At 43.1% G+C, this 23,583-nt stretch overlaps 2 protein-coding genes across 5 annotated transcripts in view; one reads left to right on the top strand and one right to left on the bottom strand.

Annotated features, from left to right (window-relative positions):
• Positions 1–1,102: 1,102 nt before the first annotated feature.
• On the top strand, positions 1,103–8,972 carry LOC5517351 (female protein). Of its 2 annotated transcripts, none has more exons than XM_001637311.3 (7): positions 1,103–1,318; positions 1,451–1,566; positions 4,539–4,703; positions 4,859–5,070; positions 5,503–5,596; positions 5,946–6,141; positions 7,552–8,972. In XM_001637311.3, exons 3-7 carry the CDS (start codon positions 4,586–4,588, stop codon positions 7,949–7,951), a joined length of 1,020 nt encoding a protein of 339 aa, XP_001637361.3. In that variant the 5' UTR covers positions 1,103–1,318; positions 1,451–1,566; positions 4,539–4,585; the 3' UTR covers positions 7,952–8,972. The 2 variants fall into 2 exon arrangements, with proteins under 2 accessions (XP_001637361.3, XP_032217724.2); XM_032361833.2 differs by having other exon boundaries at positions 5,946–6,171.
• Positions 8,921–23,583, bottom strand: part of LOC5517368 — a 44,662-nt gene continuing 29,999 nt past the window's right edge. For all 3 annotated transcript variants that reach the window (XM_032361835.2, XM_032361836.2, XM_048726692.1), the window contains 21 exons: positions 23,381–23,405; positions 23,258–23,305; positions 23,136–23,187; positions 22,981–23,058; positions 22,674–22,740; positions 22,371–22,553; positions 19,812–20,129; positions 19,063–19,266; positions 17,958–18,119; positions 16,132–16,355; positions 15,508–15,827; positions 14,804–15,148; positions 14,231–14,514; positions 13,763–13,927; positions 13,202–13,384; positions 12,016–12,082; positions 11,087–11,235; positions 10,796–10,888; positions 10,385–10,576; positions 10,134–10,212; positions 8,921–9,431 (listed from right to left, as the gene is read on the bottom strand). In XM_032361835.2, coding sequence (XP_032217726.2) covers positions 9,278–9,431; positions 10,134–10,212; positions 10,385–10,576; positions 10,796–10,888; positions 11,087–11,235; positions 12,016–12,082; positions 13,202–13,384; positions 13,763–13,927; positions 14,231–14,514; positions 14,804–15,148; positions 15,508–15,827; positions 16,132–16,355; positions 17,958–18,119; positions 19,063–19,266; positions 19,812–20,129; positions 22,371–22,553; positions 22,674–22,740; positions 22,981–23,058; positions 23,136–23,187; positions 23,258–23,305; positions 23,381–23,405 — 3,392 coding nt within the window. In that variant the 3' untranslated portion in view covers positions 8,921–9,277. The remainder of the gene's footprint in view (positions 9,432–10,133; positions 10,213–10,384; positions 10,577–10,795; positions 10,889–11,086; positions 11,236–12,015; positions 12,083–13,201; positions 13,385–13,762; positions 13,928–14,230; positions 14,515–14,803; positions 15,149–15,507; positions 15,828–16,131; positions 16,356–17,957; positions 18,120–19,062; positions 19,267–19,811; positions 20,130–22,370; positions 22,554–22,673; positions 22,741–22,980; positions 23,059–23,135; positions 23,188–23,257; positions 23,306–23,380; positions 23,406–23,583) is intronic.

The following is a 23,583-nucleotide window of genomic DNA, read 5'->3' as shown; positions in this document are numbered from 1 at the left end:
TTCATCAAATTTGATAATTGCTTTTTGATTATCATTTTTTTTTAAAATTTGTATCAATTAGCTACACTTGTCGGGATATAATTCCAAAATCGGGACATATTTGTGTCTAGGACCTCAGGGCCGAATCGGACAGGAGGTCTTTGCAAACGCAACACACATTAATTTAATAATATAGCGCTTGTAAAAAGCGAACAATAATCATATCAAACATATTCCCCAAGGATAGTGTCCTTCGTTTGCATTGCCTTATATGGTCATTGATGCCCATATTTAGAAGAGCTAAAGTTTTCCCGCTCCCTGATCTCCAGAAAATATGGTGAAAAATGCTGATTCCTGTCATTTTGAGACTCGTGGCAAGAATTTGTCCAAAAAACCTGACAGCTTGGTTAAATTTTCATCTCACTAATCTTGAAAAGCCCTTAGACCCAGGCCTCCCAGAGATTGACCGAGCGGGTTTGAAGGTCACCCAAATATTGATATGTATCTTATTATTGCGCTCAAGCATTTAATAATAAAAAACGAAGATATCTCTTAAAAAGCATGAAAACACTTGCCACACACAATCATTTTACCAAATGTGTTAAAATAATAGCCAGAATCTTCTTTTATTGACATAGCAATTTTAGGGACCGACATTGCTTATTTTTCTCATTTGTCTCGATTTTTTTTTCGCGGCCATTTAGGCTGCTTGATTTTCTGTTATTTTTGCTTCATCTTTTAGCTAGAGCTTTTGCAAGTGCTTTTTAGGGAATTGATACCAAAAGACAGCGAATGGTTGGTCCCTTATTTCGGCTGCCAGATTATTGAAAATGTAAAAAAGTTTATTTTCCGTCCAAACCTAATTACCAGCTCAGTTTAATTATAAATAAACTGATAAAAACACATACGACTCGACTATGGAACATAACTTTTTTGTCGTCTTTTTTTGTTGCTGCCTTTGATAATAAAAAAAACAAGAAGCTATTTGTTTCTTGATTCTCGTGTTCATTTCGGTGACAACGTAAAATAAAATTATGATACTATGGTTTTTTATCAATCGAACCGAATTTTTAATAAAGAAAATATTAATAAAAATAAAATTCTTGACACTGTAAAACGGCCGCATGTTGAACAACCCAAAATTATACATTTTCTGTATAATTTTGGGGGCGAGAGTAATGAAATATCTTATATCCAAAAGTATAAATAGATGGAAAAAAATCACCATTTATTGAATATGTTATTGATATAAAACAAATATCAGAGGTGCGCGATCTTAATAACTTGTGTCAGACGGATGGACGAAAATAAACACAAGAACGTTATCTACCCACTGCAGGTTTGTTTCAATATCCTTAAATTTGGGTATATAAGGCACGAAGGGGTCGTTATAATAATGATAAAGGATTTGCAAAGATATCTTTTTGTGGATATCGAAGAACAACTGACATTGATTTCTATGTTCCTCCAGCGCCAGTGGAAAACGAGATCTGTATTCAGGCGTCAAGTCTCTTGGGAAAGGAAACCAGGCGCGCTGCAAGGCGTGCGAGTTATCTCACTCGACTTGATTTGTGTCCCAGAAAAAAGGTACTTTCTTAAATCTTTACGAGCTTCACAAGAAGCTTGTTTTGTGTGTCTTTTACAGAGTATTTGTATTGTTAATTTGAAAAGTGGCATATTAATTTTCTTTTCCTATTTTAGCTTACTTTTTAATATGGCTCAAGTTAAGTCAGGCCAACTGTATGTTTATGTTGTTTTTCAGGTTTCTCTGTCTCTTTACCGTTGACCCATTTACACAATATCGAGAAATTCCCGCTATGAATAGCTTATCTTTCTTTGTAAATATGTCGGTTGACCCATTTACACAGTATCGAGAAATTCCCGCTATGAATCGCTTATCTTTTATGTAAAAATTTCGGGACTACTTTGAAATGAATGGTGCATGATTTTCAATAAGCCTTGTTCTTTAGCATATGGGCACAAATCTTGCAGGCGTCCGTCGTCCGATCTATGATTTTTACCAGTAGCCATAGAAAGGAAGAATCATAAGACCTGTTTCAAACTTGTTGGGGCATATGAAAAAGATAATTGGATAAAGTCTATTGCCATGAACAAACGCTAACACTAGCGCTAACGGAGATCCTTTAATAAAGCATCTCACAAATGCCTCATTTCTCAGTTAAGTAAGATTCACCAGTGGCATTTAAAAAGTTGTCATTTTACAGGTTGTTCGCATTGTTATGTTCTCAAGGTGCTGTCGTATATATAATGCTACCATAGTATATTCACTAACTTGTTTAAAATTGTTTAAAAAGTGAGGTAATAAGTTGATACCAAGATTCATACGTTCTACTTAGTATGCCCAATACTTTATCTATAGTGTCATGTGGGCAAGCAAGTTTTCATCTGGAGAAATCTCTGACTCGATTTTGTACCGCTGTAAACTGGGGATCACATCTTGCTGCTAGCCGTAATTGAAACTTTCCTTTTTATAAGAGAAAGGGTGGATTGCTTCTGCTAAAAAAAGCTGTGTGATTTCGTTTTTTTCTTTTTGTCCTTTCATGCTAAAAGGAAATTTGTGAAACGAAAGTTGTGGAGAACATAAACGTTGGCAGATTGCCAACCGAATTATGCAAATCCTATCATGGTTTACATTGGTTACAGTGTAAATTTCTTACTTTTTTTGGATCTTTATAAGGGGGTAGGCAATAACGCAATACATTTTCGAAAATACCGCAATACCGCAGATAAAAACGGAAATATTGCATACCGCACAGAAGGACGAGGTTTTTTGGAGAGCATGCGCGACACCCCGACATTTCCCAGGTTTCCCGCTGAAACATCCCGTACCACGGGCAAATCCCGCGCACCGCAGGACTAATTAACACCGCAACACCGCAATATTTTATTTTTTCACCGCAATTCCGCCGTTTAAAAAGCAAAATCTCGCATCTCACGGTGTTTTGAAACACCGCACCACCGCATGTATTTTGCTCTTTTACCGCAATCTCCTACAAAAAAGGCCGATACCGCAAAATCCAACGTCCCCCCTTTATACCGTACACAAAAAACATAACTTTAGAACGAGAAACGTGGAACATTGAAAAAAGGAGGTTACAGTAATTCTGATGAAATGTCGAAGTTGGGAGAAAAGGTAAGTACCAATAAGAGTATGCTGGCCCGTTACGAGAAACGCCGATCGTTATCTGCAAGAAAGGCAATGTTTTTCAAGCGGGCGAGAGTTCCACCTTTGGTTTTCTGAAAGTTTCACACATTCACTTTCAACTATCTCATAAAGGTCTATTCTAGTCAAAAGCACCTGAACCAATTGAAAGGAACAAAAATATAGATGTATATATTATAATAAGAAATGTCAATATTTCAATAAGCTAAAATTTGACTTGCTAAATCTAGCATAATCAGAAATTTGAGAAATACAATATACTTTTACCTTATTATTACAATGTATGTAGAGCACAAAGTGCTTTTTTTTATTTTTCACAGTCGGGATACACACTTTTTTATAAGAACCTTTTTATAAGAACGTCCAGCCTAGGATTTCGCCAAATTTTAAGAACATGCTAAGAACGTCCCGAGGCTCAGACAGCAGCAACATTTAGCTTTTTAAGTCTTATATGATCAAAAATACGGTTTAACCTTAAATATTATATTGCTAAAATTTAAAATTTAACTAAAATTTGAGAACATCATTAAGAACATCTTCAGCCTTAAAATGCTCCAAAAATAAGAACGGCTCAGCCTCAACTGAAAATTAGACGTTCTTATAAAAAAATGTACGTGAATGACAAATTCTGAAAGTCAGAACTTCTTCCCCATGATTATCTCCTTTGGAAAAAGTGTTTTTTATTTCATTTTATATCGTCAGTTTACATATCATACGCCAATGGCGATAAAGCAATTAGATACAGAGAAAAGAGAAAAAAAAAAATTATCGAACCCCTTTTTATACTTTTTAAAGGCAGAGCAGCTGTGCAAAATCGCACTATAGAGCTTTTGCTTTCATGTCGAGGACATTTTGTTTCATTTTAGCTAGGGGCGAAGGAAGAAGATCTGCCAGCAAACCAAGGTCAATCCAAGGGACATCCCTTCTCTTAATTTTTATTCTTAAATTTATTTACCTACACTGTGACGCGTGCTCTTATTTAGCGAGTCGTACTCTGGTGTATCCGCGTACGTCCAGCAAAGCAGCACTTTGCGATGAAAATTAATTCCCAAAAAGCTGCATAAAAGGGCCGCTGGGGTTCAAAATTCGGAAAGTCAAATGCAAACAACGCACCATCCTCATTTCATTCCCGTTTTTGTATGTGGGAAGACCACACATTCCCTCAAAGTCCTTTGGTCAGACCTGCGTGACAATGATTTGCTTTTGCTTACAAAAATTCTCAGCACTTTGAAAAAACGAGTTTACTACATAATTGCTTATCATTTGAGAAATATAATTTAACCTTTAAGTCCCGCAAAAAGCAAACTATGTGACACGCAACTCGGAACAACGGACTTAATTTTATGTAACAATCCCCTTTTTTGAAAACTATTAGGTTGGCACTGCATATCACAGCTGATCACGTAGTAACTGTGTAGGACCATGAGGGGCCATTTTCTAGCTCTTCTCCTTATATGGTGTACAAAGCAGACGGTGCTTTCCAGAGATGGCATTCAGACAGAGAAGAATAACATGATGGGGCTGTTCAAGAGTAGAAAAGGTGAAAAAGGATGTCATTCTTCATGACCCAATATAACCCCACTCCCCCAAGGGAAACATCCTGGCTACGCCGTTTTTTCGTGACCAAATATACCCCCCCCCCCCCCCCCCCCCATCTGCAGCTTGACGGGAATAGGGGCTTCATTGTGATTTCAGGCTGGAGGTTGACTGACCAGGAGTTCAAATCTGTCCAAGTTTTCTCAGAGTTTGAATGTGCCCGTCTCTGCGTAGATGATCCAAGATGCAAGTCGGCCAACTACAAAGAAGCTGCTGAGCAGTCTGTGTGTCAGCTCAATAGTGAAACGAGTCGATCAAGAAAAAACCTCTACATCCCAGAGGAGGGATACACATTCTTGGAACCAGTGAAGGTAGGAAGAAGAACACAGATCGTCAACCCATCTCTTATTTCTAATAAAGGCTATAGTGGTGGCCATGACAACGACGACGACAATGATGAAAGGATAACGATGGTAGTAAAAGAGATTAACCAGACTCTGAAAGTATTGAGATGATAGTTATTATGATGCTGCCACTACTAATAATTGTAATGGTAGTTCTATTTCTCACTCGTGTCTCAATAAATTAAACTCGTTTCTCAATAAATTAAACCTTAAAAGAATGAAGATGTAGAAAAATGTCTTAACCCGCCTTTTTTATTTCCTTACACCCTCCCCCCCACCCCCGCTCTTGAGATGTCCCGGTTTTGTCATTTGCTGCTTAGTGTTGCTACTATTAATAACAATGCTGATAGTAATGTAAATGGTCGGTGATTAAAACAATCTTTTTGATCTTTTTCTTAGTCTGCGTGTGGCTCGAAGCCTTGTTCTAAACCCTACACATGCCAGGAGGTGTTAAACAGCCACGACGTGTTGTATACATGCAATCTGAATACAGGTACTGCAAATCAATTAGAGATTAAAAGAATTAGTTAATTCTAATTATTATCATCACTTCTTAGTCTAGATTATTCAGAGATATTCACAAACCTAGTTATTTCTACTGAATATTTACTGCATGTCAACAATTCGATCCTGTGTTCCTCTGGTCAGACATTAGGCATATAACGGGAGCATAGGTCGGTTTGCATCTGCCTTTGACTAGACTGTACTTACTAATCGCAAAATCGCATATGCCTTCCAGCCGTTGACTTATGTTAGGTCAAGAAGTGAGAAGGTAGCTCTACTTGTCCACTGACTAGTCCACTAAGTTGTGCATTGAGTTTTTGTTTTGTCTTTTTTTTCAGACATCAAATCGAATTTCCAGATAAGGTTTCCGACGAGAACAAACACCGACTACGTCAGGTTAAATAAGAAAGTGGATCTGACCAAATTCACCTTGACCTACACAGTCCGTATAGATGATGATACTAAGGACCACACGTTCATCTCCTACTCGTCATCCAACAGCAACGGGATCTTTATGCTACAGCGGAGCCGCATGTCGTATTTGGTCGTCCAAGGTCTTTTCTTGTAAGTATTTCATTGGAAAGATCGATGTATTCAAGGCACATAACAAGGGAAAGGTACAGGGGTGAATGTGTGTGTGTGTGTGTGTGTGGGGGGGGTGGGGGGGGGGGGGGGGTGCAACCCCCTCTCCTTCTTGACCGCGAAAACAGCTGTGTGTTTGTATTCATGCAGACGTTTGATAGGAACATTTTAAAGGCCAATTGTGCTTATACATCATTACCCATAGTTTAAAGGCCAATTGTGCTTATACATCGTTACCCATAGCTTAAAGGCCAAATGTGCTTATACATCATTATCCATAGTTTAAAGGCCAATTGTGCTTATACATCATTACCCATAGTTTAAAGGCCAAATGAGCTTATACATCATTACCCATAGTTTAAAGGCCAATTGTGCTTATACATCATTACCCCTAGTTTAAAGGCCAAATATGCTTATACCTCATTACCCATAGTTTAAAGGCCAAATGTGCTTTTACCTCATTACCCAGAGTTTAAAGGCCAAATGTGCTTATACATCATTACCCATAGTTTAAAGGCCAAATGTGCTTTTACCTCATTACCCATAGTTTAAAGGCCAAATGTGCTTATACATCATTACCCATAGTTTAAAGGCCAAATGTGCTTATACATCATTACCCAAGTAATACCATTACTTTGAAGAGGCGCCTTCGCCTCCGTCAATCTAATCTAAATCAATCTACTATGTTAGTCTTTTGTCGTCGCGGTGCTGTAGGAAATGCTCGATGGTTCTGTAGGTGGTGCGCAGCAGCTTCGTTCACACAGGCAAAGATTCGAGTTTCTGATCCTGGTTTTGTATGCTGTAAGGAAACTTAGTGGTTTGCGTATAAGTTCTATTGAAACTAAAAAATCAACACAGGCCCGAAGCCAAGGTTTTGAGCGGGGGGGGGGGGGGGGGGGGGGGGGGGGGAGCGGGGAGGGGTTAGTTTAACTTATTTAGCGGAACATTTCCTCCTCTTAGGTAGCTCCTCCTAGCTCGCAGTGATACTTAATTCTCCTTTATTTCTTTTTCTTTATTTCCCTGAACCTTCCCTGGCTACGGGCCTGCAACGCCGTCATTCAAATCATTTTGAGCGCCTCTCCTATAACAGAATTGTTATCGGTGGGTTTTGTCTTACTGAAGGATTTTATCTTCTTGTGAAACTTGAATAAATTGTGTAGAATTCCTTGTGTATCCCCATGGCGCGGATAATAAAGTTAGCTATCTCGTTCTGCGAATCTAATCTGTTAACCCGATAGTGAGCGTGAAAGAATGAAAGCCCCCATAGCTACGACCAAACACAGTGACATTTAGAGTAAGACAGGACGGAGTTGTTATTTCGAAAACGATCGATTTAAAACCTGTGACTTGTATTTTCATTAGGTCGACACCCTACTATATCAAAGCGGACTCCAAGTTCCATCGCGTCGTCATAACGTGGGATAACACCAATGGCGACTACCAGTTCTTCGTAGATAACACACTGGTACTCAAAGACACAGGTCTTGCTAAGGGGAAAATCGTCGCTGGTGGTACTGGGATATTCGTGCTTGGCAACGACCAAGACACTATCGGCGGAGGGTATGTTTTGGCGGATGCTCTAGTGGGAACAATCACACGCGTCAATTTGTGGGACGTGGTGTTGCCGGACGAGTACATCGAGATCCTGGGGCAGGGGTGTGGCAACGAGGTGGGTACGGTGCTGGCGTGGACGGAGTTCCGCAAGGAGACGTCTTCTTACAATGGCGGTGCGCTTTTTGAAGAGCCGTCTTCATGTTCCTAATTTTCATTCTGAGAGACATGTTCATGATATGCGGGGAAGTGAGTTCAGAAAGGACCTCTTGTGTCGTGGGAAAATTCTCAGAGGCGGCTAGCTGCTGTATCAAACAATAGTGACACATTTTCAGAAGGAATCCAGGAACGCTTTGCACGGCAGAATATAAATAGCTTTTGGCCCGTTTTCATTTTGACTGCAACTGAACCAGCCCTGATTTTGTATACACCTATTTCAAAAAGGTTGTCAGTGCAAATGACGAATGGCAAATAGTAAATGGCAGTTCTAAGCCCGAACGGCGCTTCTGGGTACTAATCATTCGTAAAATTTAAGGTGTTAAAAAAATGTTGCAATGTCAGAGACATACATTGATAATCTTTAATGGATAATTGTTTGATTTATCCATATTCTTCAGCATTTAGTAGAAATTTAATGAGACCCATGGTTCCTTTCGGTCCTAGAACTGCCATTTGCCAATCGCCATTTGCCGTTTCGCACTGACAACGTTTTTTGAAATAGGTATATGTACACGCCCTTATGGCTGCGACGACATCTGAGTAATTATGAAAACAATCACTGCGCAAAAGGCTGTCTCATATATTTTTCGGTTAGATATTTTTTCGATTAGAAACGATGCTAGCAATTTTGTAAAAGACATAAGGTTGTCGTATGTAGAACGAGCGAGCTATTTTGAAAACTCCCGTTATCATGAGACGACTTGCACTAAGAAATCAAGTGACTTTTGGGGTCACAAACATGCGCGCTCTCCAGCTTTCAGTAGCAAAAACTTCTGACATTCACCATGTGAATAGAAAAATAATGACCATATAGCTCAATCTTATACAGTTTTAAAGACGGACACTATTTCAATCATTCAGTGTCTTGGTCCCTTGTGGCTAGCTAGAGCTTTTACTGTACACGCACATTATAGATTGAGAGATCTCCCCATCTTCCGATAAAATATTGCAATTAACTTTAAAAATAGATCAGAGTTTTAATGTACTGTGCAATAAAGTATTCTGTAAATACAGTGAGGTGCTGTCGTAGCTGTAACGCTAAACTATACAAAAAGAAAGATGATTAAGGAATGAGTGCACTGAACTCGCAATCACAGTAATCTTGGGCCTAGATTGAAGGGCGTGCCAGAGTCGCATTATAGTGCCGTTCTAATTAGGCTGTACAAATAATGAGACGTTAGTATGTTGTTCACTGCGCCAGGAATCAAATTCATGGGAAGGTCAACCCAGCCTTTCTTGTGGAACCGCTTTATGGTCGAACCTCAATAAACCAGAACGGTGCGACTCGGGTTCGCCGTTTGATCCAGGCCCCAGTTTTCTAATTGACGGGAGGGAGTTTGAAGAAGTCAAGGTGGTACTGCGGATCGTTACACATGGTGTACAGCACAGCGTGATCCCCTGAGGTAATGGGAATGCCACTCTCAGGCTGAACACAGAACCTTTCTCCGTACATCAAATATTTGGACGATGTCCTGTAAATAGAACAACAACGTAACGTTAAGTTTATTAGTTCACCATAGTCTTCCATGGTATTTAGTCACGATAATTATCATCTCCAAAAATTGTGGAGTCACAATAGTTTCAAGTGAACTTGCCAGGTGAATCCAATAAATAATCTAAAGTTTTCAGTGTCGTTTGTTTATCTGTACGGTATAGTGATGATAAATAACAAAACCTTATCAGTTTTTAACAATTTATGTCCTTCGGTGTTAATTCTCCTGGACAAGCTGTACCGTACAAACCGTACTCTTCAGATTTACGGAAGTTATTACCTTAAAGGGGTAGGGTCATTGTCATAGCTTTGCAAGCTCTCAATAGCTTTCCGGCCCGGACACAATTATGAATTTCAGTCAAATTCTAATAATAACTTATGAGCCTTTGGTACACGTGGGAGACTAAAATTTAAAGGAAATGACCACAAACTGTCAATAAACATTAGTATTCTTAAAATTAAATATTGCATATTATTTTAGCAAGACATTGCCATCTTAAAGTTCAACCCTTTGTAGGCAATAAAAAGCCTACAAAAACACTGACCCCAGACATACGCATTACCATGACACTGCCCCTTTAAAAAAAACTGTCTGCTAATTCTATCATTCTCCCCTCCCCCATAGGTTAACGGTTACCGCCTTCTATATTTCTCCTCTCCACCCAGAGGTTAACGGATATACCTTTTGAAAACCGCCTTCTGTCCCGCGCAGGATCTTTTCAAAGTAAGATACATTCCTTCATACACCGAAGCGTTGCTATCTGCGAAAACAACAACAACAAATGATTATGTTTAACATCGGTATATAAGCGCATTTTCATTTGAAAAGAAACATGTCGTTACAATAATTGGGTTTCTGCCACGAAATTTACCCAATGTAAGACAATCGTGCAAATGTTTCCCTTATATAAGCCCTAATTATTATTGACCTACCTTCAGGACAGACATACTTCTTGCTGCATCGGTGCTTCAGTCGGCCATCAGCAAGCAATTCAAAAGACATGTAAGTCTGCGCACACGCCGGGTTACCTGTCGAATCATATACGAGGTGTGCACCTTCCGCGGGAGAGCAATCCGCTGACTCAGGTCTCAAGCAGAAACCACCGCGGGCTCTTATAGGGCTACCTGTGAAGTTTATATAAGACAAAGAGTTTTAGCGGTCTTACGGGTATACATCACCTCCATTTTACTCTTTAAAATTCCAAAATGACATCATGCGATAAAACTCCTCTACCTTTCCCTGCTGGCTTGACGGATGGCGTTCATAGTCGTTATAGGCGTTGCCTTTATACCTACCCTTCAAATCACATAGTGGTGTCTACGTGAAAACACCTCTACCATTACCTCTTGGTCTGACGGCTGTTGGGGTAGCAGGGTTCGTGGTGGTTTTAGGGGCTGTTGGGGTACTTGATGATGCTGGCTTTGGAGGAGATTTACCTATAATAAAATTATAAAGAGACGCGAATATGAAATCCAAGTTCGCCGGGTAAAACGTACTAACACCAAAAGACATATTAAATAAGGTGAAGTTGAAACAACACGAATTAACTATAATATTGTAGACTTTGGATTTATCCTACTTCTTAAGTCCTTAAAATATAGGCTGACAACCTCTATGTGTATTAAATGTGTTACCTTTGAAATACATGTCCAGCACGAGTTTATTGTCTGGTGATTGACAGCCCGGCCATAGTCGGAGCTTGACGCCAGCCCCAGGGCTCCCCCCGTTAGGATGTACGCAGGTCCCAGGCGTCGCCACGTGCTGCAGGCCTCTGCCTTCGGTCCTGTGGTATTACCATGGTAAAAACATTCCAATCGTGATAGCTAACAATGGCACCATGTACAATATGGGCTACCTGTGGTATGTTTCTTATACTTTTTGTTACGAATGTTATGCGGGAGAAATGTTACGAATAACGTCCAGACCTCCTTGCTTCCCGTCTCTGTTTCCCACTTTTAATAAGATAATTTAAAGTTATAGCTATCAGGCTATAGCTGAAGTTGTAGTTTATGTTCTCGGTAGGGTTAAGGTGGGCTAACCCGATACCTGTCGTTCTTAATAAAGTGCAGGCGCGAACACCGGGGGGTGACGCGAACCGTGCGCGCCCTTCCTTGGCTACCAAAAAAATCTTTTCTTATTAAAGGAATCTCCAAATACTATGCTTTTTCCATATGATACTTATGACTGCGCCCCCAACGCGCCTGAATTGGTACTTCTATTAAGCGGCTACCCCAACCTCGTTCCCTTGTTATTCGGCGGGACCCAACAGGAACCTGGAAAGAGGTTGGGGCCATCCTTTGGATCGAATCAAATGGCCGCTAAAGGTATATTAATACAGCCTTTAGTTCAAAGCAAGTGTTAGACTTATAATAGTACTCGTTCTGTAAATGTTACCGCTCAATAACGAGTTAGTCGTAGTCGTCCTTTGTGTCGGTCAGGCTTCCCGAAGTGGTACGTATACCGTATTTGCGGACACTAAAATAACTTAGGAACAGACTAGGTGGAATCATGCATTGGAGCCCCCCACTCGCCTCATTTCAAAAATATATTTTTTCTTTTTCACCTGTTGAACTTTTCAATGTCTGCGTCGCATTTGGTCTTGAGGACAAGGAAGTCATAACCTGTTCTACCTGTCACAAGAATAAACGAGAATGTTAGTTTTGGAAAACCAATATCTTTTCAAAATTCTGCAAACTCTCTTTGATAATTTGTAAAAGCTTTTGAAGGCTTTCGTCGTTTAAACAAACGGAATCAAATTTTGCTGCTTTTTGATTGGTCAGCGTCTTGCGGAGAGGGCGGCCGCCTGTCAAGAAGCCATTTAAGTGTTGGCCATTAAAAACGCTTAAAGGATTTTGGATGACGGAAACCAGAAAGCGATTTAGCTGTTGGAACCCGTCGGCCAGAGCTTGCAAAATATTGAAAACCGTAGTAACTGATGTCCAGTCAGTGTTGACATTATTTTCCTCGCGCCCCACATTATAGCGTTGCTGTATAGTAACATCTAGTCTATGCCTTACCTTTAGCAAACGTATTTACTGCTAACATGAAGTCTATGCCTTACCTCCAGCACAGATGTATTTACCGCTAACATGAAGTCTATGCCTTACCTTCAGCAGACGTATTTACCGCTAACATGAAGTCTATGCCTTACCTCCAGCACAGATGTATTTACCGCTAACATGAGGTCTATGCCTTACCTCCAGCACAGATGTATTTACCACTAACATGAGGTCTATGCCTTACCTCCAGCACAGATGTATTTACCACTAACATGAGGTCTATGCCTTACCTTCAGCACAGATGTATTTACCACTAACATGAGGTCTATGCCTTACCTCCAGCACAGATGTATTTACCGCTAACATGAAGTCTATGCCTTACCTTCAGCACAGATGTATTTACCGCTAACATGAGGTCTATGCCTTACCTTCAGCAAAGATGTATTTATACCGCTAACATGAAGTCTATGCCTTACATTCAGCAGACGTATTTACCGCTAACACGAGGTCTATGCCGTACCTCCAGCACAGATGTATTTACCGCTAACATGAGGTCTATGCCTTACCTTCAGCACAGATGTATTTACCGCTGACATGAGGTCTATGCCTTACCTCCAGCACAGATGTATTTACCGCTGACATGAGGTCTATGCCTTACCTTCAGCACAGATGTATTTACCGCTAACATGAGGTCTATGCCTTACCTTCAGCACAGATGTATTTACCACTAACATGAAGTATATGCCTTACCTTCAGGACAGACGTATTTACCGCTGCACTCGTGCTTGAGAGTCAGCCCGACATAAAGGAACACAGCATCACGACCATCGCACTGGGAGTCAGTGTACACAAGCTTAGTGCCATCGTAAACACTACAGCCAGACCCGGATTTAACAGGCTTGATGCATAGCCGGCCATTTCTTATTGAGCTTCCTGTAGCAGAAAGGGGATAGATTTACAGGGCTGTGTCATAACCAAAAAAAGAATTGTTCATTGAAAAGTTGCTTATTTTAGCACGTTTTGTTAATTGAAAAGTTTCTCGAATTAGCACGTTTTTTGGCTCTTGACCAACTCTGGGGTTGGCCAGGAGCCACGCACTTTTCACCTTACCTGACTGGCCGTTTTTTTTAAATTGACGGCCGATTTTTTTAATCGACGACCAGGTTTTTAAAATGCAAGCTATTCTTTTTTTTTGCTTGGAACAAATGCTTTGGAACATTCAGAGCAGAAATCTGTCGCGCAAAATGAGATACCTGTGAATTAGTAGACACATAAACATGTTCACAATTCTTGAGGGAGAATCATACTAACTTGGACAGTGGTAGCATTCTGTGGTTTGTCTTGGTGTTGCATTACAAGTCTTGCCTCCGCAGCGAGGCTTAGGACCCGAGCAGGATCGTGTGCGCGTCTTTACCCCCCATTCACACACAGAGCCACATTCACTCCAGGTGCTCCAGACAGACAGACCTCCGTGTACTAAAATATACACACGGGTAAATATACTCAACAATAGTCACTCCCAACCAAACAGACCACTCTACTAGAAAATATACAAGGAGGAATCTACTCAATAATATTCACTACCAACCGGACAGACCACCTTGCAGTAGAAAATACACAAGGGGTAAATACTCAAGGATAGTCACTCTAGCGTGTTATCCTCCGCTCGCCAAAGAATACTGGGTAAATATGAAAAATGTAGAAATTTATGAAGAAAGCTATTGCAAACGTCGTCCAAGGGAAGCAGCACATTTTTTTTGCACTTCGTGAGAGGTATACCTGGTTGTCTACTGGCATCGCAGTCATCCTCGTTCATCCAGTACCATATGGCTCCAGGGTTGACCATTTCTGGACTTATCCACGGTGCGGGGTTATTCTCTGCTTTACTAGAGATAACCGTTCCCCACTCTGAGTAGTCCGAGTCGGTGGAAGTAGTGAGTAGACCGCTGGTTTTACCAAGCCATGGCATGCGCTTCTCAAGGGAGTTCCTCCAGTTGTATTCCCAAGAGTTATACTTACGTACCAGAGAGACGTTTGTCTGAATGTTTGTAGTGCTGGTAAATCTACAGATGCAAAGCAAATGGAGACTGAGACAGATTATTGTTCATTAGAGAATGTTATAGCTCTTTTCTTGCAACTGGATGTAATGATGCTTGTGGAAACTTATTTATCGTATTTAAAGAATTATGTCTGTTCAGCAAACATTTTCGATTGGTCGAGTAGCGGCGTCATCAATCTTATTTGGCTTTGAGCCAACTTTGAGTTGAATTTCATTATCGAAAAGTTGACTAAAATATTGTATTAGTGAAACCCTTGCAAACAGCGTTTTTTTTTCTAAAAGACATGACTTACGTGTATTCCATAGGTGCCAGCCATACTCCTCCCCAGCGCCCTCTATCATTTGCCTCCAATTTGTACTTAAAGCTCGTCGCTCCGCTGAGAGCCTTGAGTTGATCTCCAAGCCCCAGGATGGAGTAATCTCGGCTGAGCGAGGGTCTGTGGATATTCCTGGACTCTACTTGGTTTGCCTTCCAGTTGTTCTTTGTGCTGGTCACGAGTAAGGTCCACCCTCCCTGTGACTGCGTCATGTTACAGTATACCGGGAGATATTCGTACGCATTGCGGCGAATCATAAACACGGAGCTCTGAGGACGGAGGCGAGGATGGCGCTTCAATAGGATCTCGTTACATGAACGCCTAGGATAAATATGTGAGTTGTAGAGAATTTTCGAGTTGTTTTGATCTCTAACACTATTACAATTAACATCATAACCTCAACCATTATCACAACAACGACAGCCATCATCATCGACAACCCCCTTCCCGAAAGTACTATAATCATCAACACCACCATCGTCACCATCATCTCCCAATTACAGAACCGTCATGTTCAACTCTCGCGTTGTCATCATCTTTTCCCCTAATTAAAATATAGTCATCATAATCACCACCATTCATCATCATTACCATGGTGTCACAACTTTTGTCGCATAGCCGTTAAACCACTCTCGTATCGTATAATCACGATATAATCCATTTTCACGACCAAAACGTACCAGGTTCCTTCCCTGATCCATAGCCTGATGACCATTGGTTTTTTATTCCCCTTCTTCATATAAGTAAATTCCGGCGAGCTGGCCGCCAGTGACGCCAGTGTACCGGACATTTCGTCATCCCTGCTTGCCGTAGTGAGTCGGGGGCCCCGGATGTGAGGAAGCGTGTTTGTGATGCTCTCAGTGGATGTATCCCATTGGCCAAACTGCTTGAGTAGGCGGACCTGATAAGGCTTCTCACCGTAATGGCGGGTGAATGAGGTTCCGGCGTCAGCAGCGAACACACCGCCCTGTGTGTTTGTGCCATCGGCCTCTATACGATACTAGACGACATGACGATACTGTCAGAGTAAGCTTTTTAAGTAGTTTCGACTATTCGGGGAAGGGTAATTCACATAATACGCAAAGATCCATAGCGAAATATTTTACTGCTTTGTATTTTTGGGGAACGTTTATTCTTATACAACTCTGAGATCCTTTTTGTGACTTCAAAACAAGCTTGAGTCAATCCGCTAATGGATTCGATAGTGGTACATAGTGAAGAAGAAACCCGAGTAAGTAATAATTAAGCTATTACAAGAAAATGCTATGCGATACTGTGTATTTTTACTAACATTTAATTTTTACCTGAAAATGGCGCGACTGTGTAATATCTTCACTTTCTCCGAGAATAGAAAAGTCCGTGTTGAATGGAGTCTTGCTGTCCTTGAAAAGAAACGAGTTCCCTCGCTGCCAGCTTCCACTCCGGTATGATGTGCTGGTCAACAGCAGCGTCCAGCCACCACCATGACTTGAGAAATCACAGTAGGTAATCACTTCCTTCCTTGCAGGCTGGATCCTGAAGATGCCATCTACAACATTACAGACTCCGGTGAATACAGGGAAATAGTTAAATGCCTTTAAAACCGGAAAGATTTTTTTCTAACGATTCTTCTTCCCGGCAAACAGCGCCCGTATCGGTCATAGCGTTGTTTGAACGGACAAAAATATTAAGCAAAATACTTTAAAAAAAAGCCCAACATGGAATAAGAACTGCGCCATGTTAGCGGGGCAACCGATGCTTAACCTGAGTATCAGGCCCTCCTATGTTTCTATCGCGCCGGCGAGAAACAAGACAAGGGCCTGATACAAGTACTGTTCAAATCGCATGTTCTCATGCCGGATTTCGGCTTGTCTCCTTATTGGTCAAAAGAACAAAAGGCACTCGAATGGGACGCGCTGATTGGTTCAGCTATATATAGTACCCTAACCCGTTGACTGCTCGTTCTCAGAGTAATGGCGGACTTCAAAAGTGTTTTTGACCTTGCGTTAGCAGAATCAGAGAAATCGTTTTCTATAACATTAAAAAAAATATTTTTCTCTCCACATTTTCTTCGGAAAAATTCCGCCTGATACTCAGGTTAGATGTTCAAATGTCTTGCCCAGGCCGGCTATTGCGTGTGTTTATTTCTCATTGGTATTGTTTTTCGAAGCGAAGATCTACTAGGCGCTGGATGTCATAGAAGCTGTTTAACTACGGACATCATTAGTAGTAGCAAATTTTTAGACAGACCAGGCGCCGAATATTCGAGAAATTTGTCTGTGAGAGCACGAAGAATGCTTTGGATTGTTTGCGGCACTTCCCGCGAGTTGTTGTTTGAGTATGAGTTTATCAAATAATTGCATTTGTGTTCAAGCTGCGGTTTGTCTATTTAGACAAAAAAAAAGCCTGTAGTAATTTAGTGATGTGTGGATATGCAGTCATATGCTTAAATCGTAAATCTCCTGAACCGTTAACGTTGAACCCGGGTTCAACGTTACTAAAATTCTTACCCTTGCATATAACATCAATGTAGTTTTGTTTTACATAAATGCTGTTTATAATTTTATTTGGGCATTTGATTGTGCCGCCACGCGAGTCATTGGAAAATTGACAGCCGACGTATTTTGACAGTGGCCTGAAAAGGGGCGGCAGGCGTCGCGTCTATTATTTGTGTCAGGCGTACTTTTATTTTTCCTCTCCAACTTTTGAAATATAAAATCGCCTGATACTCAGGCTACCGATGCTGGATGGTTTCATCAGTATTATTGGCACTGTAGAGATCCTCGTCGGAGAAAGTTTCCACAACGCCTACGCAAACCAGAAGGTATTTCTACAGCTTACTTGAAGTGTTTCTGGCTATATACCATTATGTAAAAACAGATTAGTCTACCATGTTACAGTCTTGAATAATACAATTTTCGTCTATTTTCGCGTCTATTAAAGCTTCTCTCACGCTTCAAGTTAATATATAATATAGGGCGTATACGCCCAACGCACTTTATTTTTCGTTTCTCACAGTAACGCTAGCGCAAGAGCAAGCGCTAAAGAACACTTGATAACCTTGCGCTTGCGCTTGTGTTTGACCGATTCTCACTTGTCCCTTGCGTTCGCCCTAGGTCTTATGCTTACATCCTAGAGTGTCCGCCCTTACCTTTCAGGGCGCCCCCTGAGAGCAGCATCTGTTGCTGTAGCTTCAAACAGGAGCTTGGCACGGTGTACTCTCCCTCTCTCATCCAGTACCAGATGTTGATTGGGTGTCTCTCATGCTCCTTCTCGTTGATCCATGCCGCCGGGTAGCTCTTTGGGTCATTGCCTGACAATAGACATAACATCAACTCCCTTGGTAATACATTTGTCAGTAACCCCCGAAAAAAGTGTTGTGTAGGGAATGTTTCGCATTCAAAGAATGTTCAAGTGCGATTTTTTGTCAGGGAAGGAACAATTTTTGAAAAGTCAGACACTGGGCATTTAAAGAAGGTCAATCTCTTGTAATACCGATTAGCGCAAGGCATCCATTTCCATCGGCTTATTCTAACGAGTAACTAATATGCTTATAATTAAATATTGCGCATTATATATCGGACTTTAATTGTGGATGGTTAATTTGTCATATGCGATATTAATGGTTACTTTAAGTATGTATCTGTGTTCTTACCATGAGCTAAGTTACTTATTTATGGTATACTGAACTCTTCATCCAGCTGTACCTGTGCTCCTTATTGAATGCGACATGAGTCGCGTATTTGGAGTACAGTACACTGATAACCCAGTAAGTGCGTACCTGTGATTGTACCATACGCGACATGAGTCGCGTATTTGGAGTACAGTACACTGATAACCCAGTAAGTGCGTACCTGTGATTGTACCATACGCAACATGAGTCGCGTATTTGGAGTACAGTACACTGATAACCCAGTAAGTGCGTACCTGTGATGTAGTACCATACGCGACATGAGGCGCGTATTTGGAGTACAGTACAGCAACATGAGTCGCGTATTTGGAGTACAGTACACTGATAACCCAGTAAGTGCGTACCTGTGATTGTACCATACGCGACATGAGGCGCGTATTTGGAGTACAGTACACTGATAACCCAGTAAGTGCGTACCTGTGATTGTACCATACGCGACATGAGGCGCGTATTTGGAGTACAGTAAACTGATAACCCAGTAAGTGCGTACCTGTGATGTAGTACCATACGCGACATGAGGCGCGTATTTTGAGTACAGTAAACTGATAACCCAGTAAGTGCGTACCTGTGATTGTACCATACGCAACATGAGTCGCGTTGCGTGACGTGGTCAGGGTGGCGCCGTGTATCCATGGCATCGTCTTCTCGATCCCATAGTCATGGTACACCCACTCGTCGAACCTGCGCACTAGCTCCACCCCCTGCTGACTGTTGTTTGTGCTGAGGAAGGTGTAGTGACGTGGGGCTGTCCAGATACCTCCCCATCTTCCTGGAAATACAATCATGGTACCTTTATTAAGCGGCCACTTCCCTCAATGGGGAGCAGGGGGCGGGGGGAGAATTCGGTGGAAAGACATCATTTACTCTGACATATGTGCATGGCATTGTTTCCAAGAGTCACTGTTTTATCTCGTTCTCTAATACGCCCCAGTAACCTCGATTGTTACAGACGATGCCATGCATTATTATTTCGGTGTATTGGACAACCCTCATTTTCGCGTGCATCTGTTAATTTCCTAATCAAATTATCTATTGTTTTCTCCGTCGTCGTCCACGTTGTCATCATCGTTACTTAAAATCCCTAATGACGCCAATTTTTCGTAACGTACAAGAAGCTCGCAAATGTATAAAAATATATGCTCGCTCGCCCCCGTATATGAATTGTCTTCTATCTCCATACTCTGCCTAACTTCCCTGTTATTATCAGCATCACTAACTCAAACGTGTAGCAAAGCAAACAGTCGCGCCCGCACGCCGAACACTGTCACGAATAGCGATTATTTTTATTGTTAATCATTGATGTGTCGGCCTTACCAAACTGCTGTGCTTCTATCCTGTACTCAAAGGTTGCACCTTTGACGTACATCTCATCTTTGATGGAGTCGGCTTCAGAAAGAATCGAAAAGTCGTCGTCCAGACTTGGTTTATTCTCGTTTCTTTTCCTCACGACGCTTGGCGTCCACGTGTTCGTGTGACTGGTAACCAATAGAGTCCAGCCACCACCATCACGTGACATGTCACAGTACGTCTTGACGTTGCCTCGACGACCGGGGTTGATAGTATAAATACCACTTGGATAAGTAATACCTTTCTCCCGACCAATCTTTTGCAGATGTCGACAGGAATGTGCAACTGTCACAAAAATATGAATTTGGATAAAAACAACATATTAACTAATCTATATCGTTTTTCCTAATGGTCTTTAAAAAGCCTGACGGCAGCCAAAAAAAAGTTCCTAAAAGCTTATACGTAAAATTTATCGATTTATACTGTTCTGAAACGGGAAAAAGATTGAGGTGGAAAATGGTATGTAATATGTCCTATTAAGATTGACCTTCGTGCAATCATAAAGCAGGGGAAGAAGGGTGGTATACGTACCAGGACAGATGGAGGGGTTAGTATACGTACCAGGGCAGGTGGGGGTGGGGGAGTATACGAACCAGGGCAGGGAGGGGGAGGTGGTATACGTACCAGGGCAGAGGGGGTGGAGTATACGAACCAGGACAGGGGGAGGGGTGCTATACGTACCAGGGCAGGAGTAGGAGGTGGTATAAGTACCAAGGCAGGGGGAGGAGGTGGTATACGTACCAGGGCAGGGGGAGGAGGTGGTATACGTACCAGGGCAGGGGGAGGAGGTGGTATACGTACCAGGGCAGGGGGGGAAGTATACTTACCAGGACAGGGGGAAGGGTGGTATACGTACCAGGGCTGGGGGGTGGGGGGTGGTATACGTACCAGGGCAGGGGGGGGGGGGGGAGTATACGAACCAGGACAGGGAGAGGGGTGCTATACGTACCAGGGCAGGAGTAGGAGGTGCTATACGTACCAAGGCAGGGGGAGGAGGTGGTATACGTACCAGGGCAGGGGGGGAGTATACGAACCAGGACAGGGGGAGGGGTGGTATACGTACAAGGGCAGGGGGAGGAGGTGGTATACGTACCAGAGCAGGGGGGGGGGGGGGGAGTATACGAACCAGGATAGGGAGGGGGGTGGTATACGTACCAGGCCAAGGGGGGGGAGTATACTTACCAGGACAGGGGGAGGAGGTGCTATACGTACCAGGGCAGGGGGAGGAGGTGCTATACGTACCAGGACAGGGGGAGGAGGTGCTATACGTACCAGGACAGGGGGAGGGGTGCTATACGTACCAGGGCAGGAGGAGGAGGTGGTATACGTACCAGGGCAGGAGTTGGAGGTGGTATACGTACCAGGGCAGGAGTAGGAGGTGCTATACGTACCAGGACAGGGGGAGGAGGTGGTACACGTACCAGGGCAGGGGGAGGGGTGCTATACGTACCAGGGCAGGGGGAAGAGGTGGTATACGTACCAGGGCAGGAGTTGGAGGTGCTATACGTACCAGGGCAGGGGGAGGAGGTGGTATACGTACCAGGGCAGGAGTTGGAGGTGCTATACGTACCAGGACAGGGGGAGGGGTGCTATACGTACCAGGGCAGGGGGAGGGGGTGCTATACGTACCAGGGCAGGGGGAGGGGGTGCTATACGTACCAGGGCAGGGGGAGGGGGTGCTATACGTACCAGGGCAGGGGGAGGGGGTGCTATAGGTACCAGGGCAGGGGGAGGGGGTGCTATACGTACCAGGGCAGGGGGAGGGGGTGCTATACGTACCAGGGCAGGGGGAGGGGGTGCTATACGTACCAGGGCAGGGGAAGGGGGTGCTATACGTACCAGGGCAGGGGGAGGGGGTGCTATAGGTACCAGGGCAGGGGGAGGGGGTGCTATACGTACCAGGGCAGGGGGAGGGGGTGCTATACGTACCAGGGCAGGGGGAGGGGGTGCTATAGGTACCAGGGCAGGGGGAGGGGGTGCTATACGTACCAGGGCAGGGGGAGGGGGTGCTATACGTACCAGGGCAGGGGGAGGGGGTGCTATACGTACCAGGGCAGGGGGAGGGGGTGCTATACGTACCAGGGCAGGGGGAGGGGGTGCTATAGGTACCAGGGCAGGGGGAGGGGGTGCTATACGTACCAGGGCAGGGGGAGGGGGTGCTATAGGTACCAGGGCAGGGGGAGGGGGTGCTATAGGTACCAGGGCAGGGGGAGGGGGTGCTATACGTACCAGGGCAGGGGGAGGGGGTGCTATACGTACCAGGGCAGGGGGAGGGGGTGCTATACGTACCAGGGCAGGGTGAGGGGGTGCTATACGTACCAGGGCAGGGGGAGGGGGTGGTATACGTACCAGGGCAGGGGGAGGGGGTGCTATACGTACCAGGGCAGGGGGAGGGGTGCTATACGTACCAGGGCAGGGGGGGAGGTGGTATACGTACCAGGGCAGGGACAGGGGGTGGTACACGTACCAGGGCAGGGGGAGGGGTGCTATACGTACCAGGGCAGGGGGAGGAGGTGCTATACGTACCAGGGCAGGGCTGCGTGTTACAGGCACTCCGCTGTTGCTTTTCACCGCGACAACTGTGCCCACCATAACTTGGAGCTGGGTTATCACAGTGCCGGTGTCTTTGCCTCTCTCCTTTATCGCATGCACGCGTACAGTTGGTCCATGCAGACCAGGGTCCCCACCCACCATCACGTGACACTAGAGCTACAAAAGAATTAAGAAAAATATAAATAAGCTATGGGAAGCATTGGGTACGCTAGTAAATAACTGTTTTTGTATGTGCATTATTGTAAAATCACATAACACGTCGTTATTTCATGGTACCTGTCCGACAGTTTGTCTTGGGGTCCTTGCCGTTTGTACAGTGGCATTTCCCGCGAGTAGTACAGACCTAAAAAAGAATAAAAAGTTAAGTAAAGAAAAGAAACAAAAAGGTGAGTCTGCAGTAATAACACAATTATCTCACAATTGTATGGACAGCAATTTAAAATTTCTTAAAAATAACTTAAATAACTCGAAGCTCTGACAACTCGAATCTCTGATAAGTCTAACTAATTTTTCTCCCTTTAGAGTTCAGGTTAGCTAGTTTTATCTTTTGTTGTTGTTGATTTTTTTATCTCATCTCTCTTACCCCCTTGCAGAGTTGTCCATTGGGCGCCACACATGGCGATTTCCTTGCAATCGGCTGACATGTGTTTCCTGTGCAAATCTGCAAACAGAAGAGACACTATTTAGACCAAAACAGCAAAAAGGCAATCACCAAGAGTAATTAGAAGAAATGCTTGCCATTGCTTCGCCACATTTGGTGCCTTGGTTGACTGTTGCATTTGTTATAATCCTAAAGTAAGACAGAAAAAGTATTTATATTTGATTTCCACTGTTTGCTGGCGCCTGTCTAACCTCTTTACCTAGCGTTGGCCGGCTTGGCGCACTGCAGTTTTCCGCACGTCTGGTCTCTAAGAAAAAGCGACAAACATCAGTTGGATGAGAATAAAGCAAATCAGAGGGTCGGTATTTGAAGGTGTACTTACTGAACAGTGCTGGCCGCCCATGAACCTGAAACGGAAAAAAGAATGGGAATTAGTTCTTTTTTCCCTTTTTTCCTCATTGAGAATATTGTGGTATCTCTCCCACCCATCTCAACGCAAAAGACTGTCCTACACAGAACTAGGACTAGATGGTCTCGGTATTGGCTTTTCTGAGTAAAATAGCATTTTCCCATAAATATAACTCA

The sequence above is a fragment of the Nematostella vectensis genome, chromosome 1, assembly GCF_932526225.1.
Source record: "Nematostella vectensis chromosome 1, jaNemVect1.1, whole genome shotgun sequence".
Lineage (NCBI taxonomy): Eukaryota > Metazoa > Cnidaria > Anthozoa > Actiniaria > Edwardsiidae > Nematostella > Nematostella vectensis.
Note: the sequence above shows the minus strand (reverse complement) of the source record. Positions and strands in the feature narration are given on the sequence as shown.

Excerpts from the sequence above, each read along its gene's own strand:
- LOC5517351 (XM_032361833.2), top strand. The coding sequence starts at position 4,586 with ATGAGGGGCCATTTTCTAGCTCTTCTCCTTATATGGTGTACAAAGCAG. Across the intron at positions 4,704-4,858 it reads GCTGTTCAAGAGTAGAAAAG|GCTGGAGGTTGACTGACCAG; the intron begins GTGAAAAAGGAT and ends TTGTGATTTCAG. Across the intron at positions 6,172-7,551 it reads GTCGTCCAAGGTCTTTTCTT|GTCGACACCCTACTATATCA; the intron begins GTAAGTATTTCA and ends TATTTTCATTAG.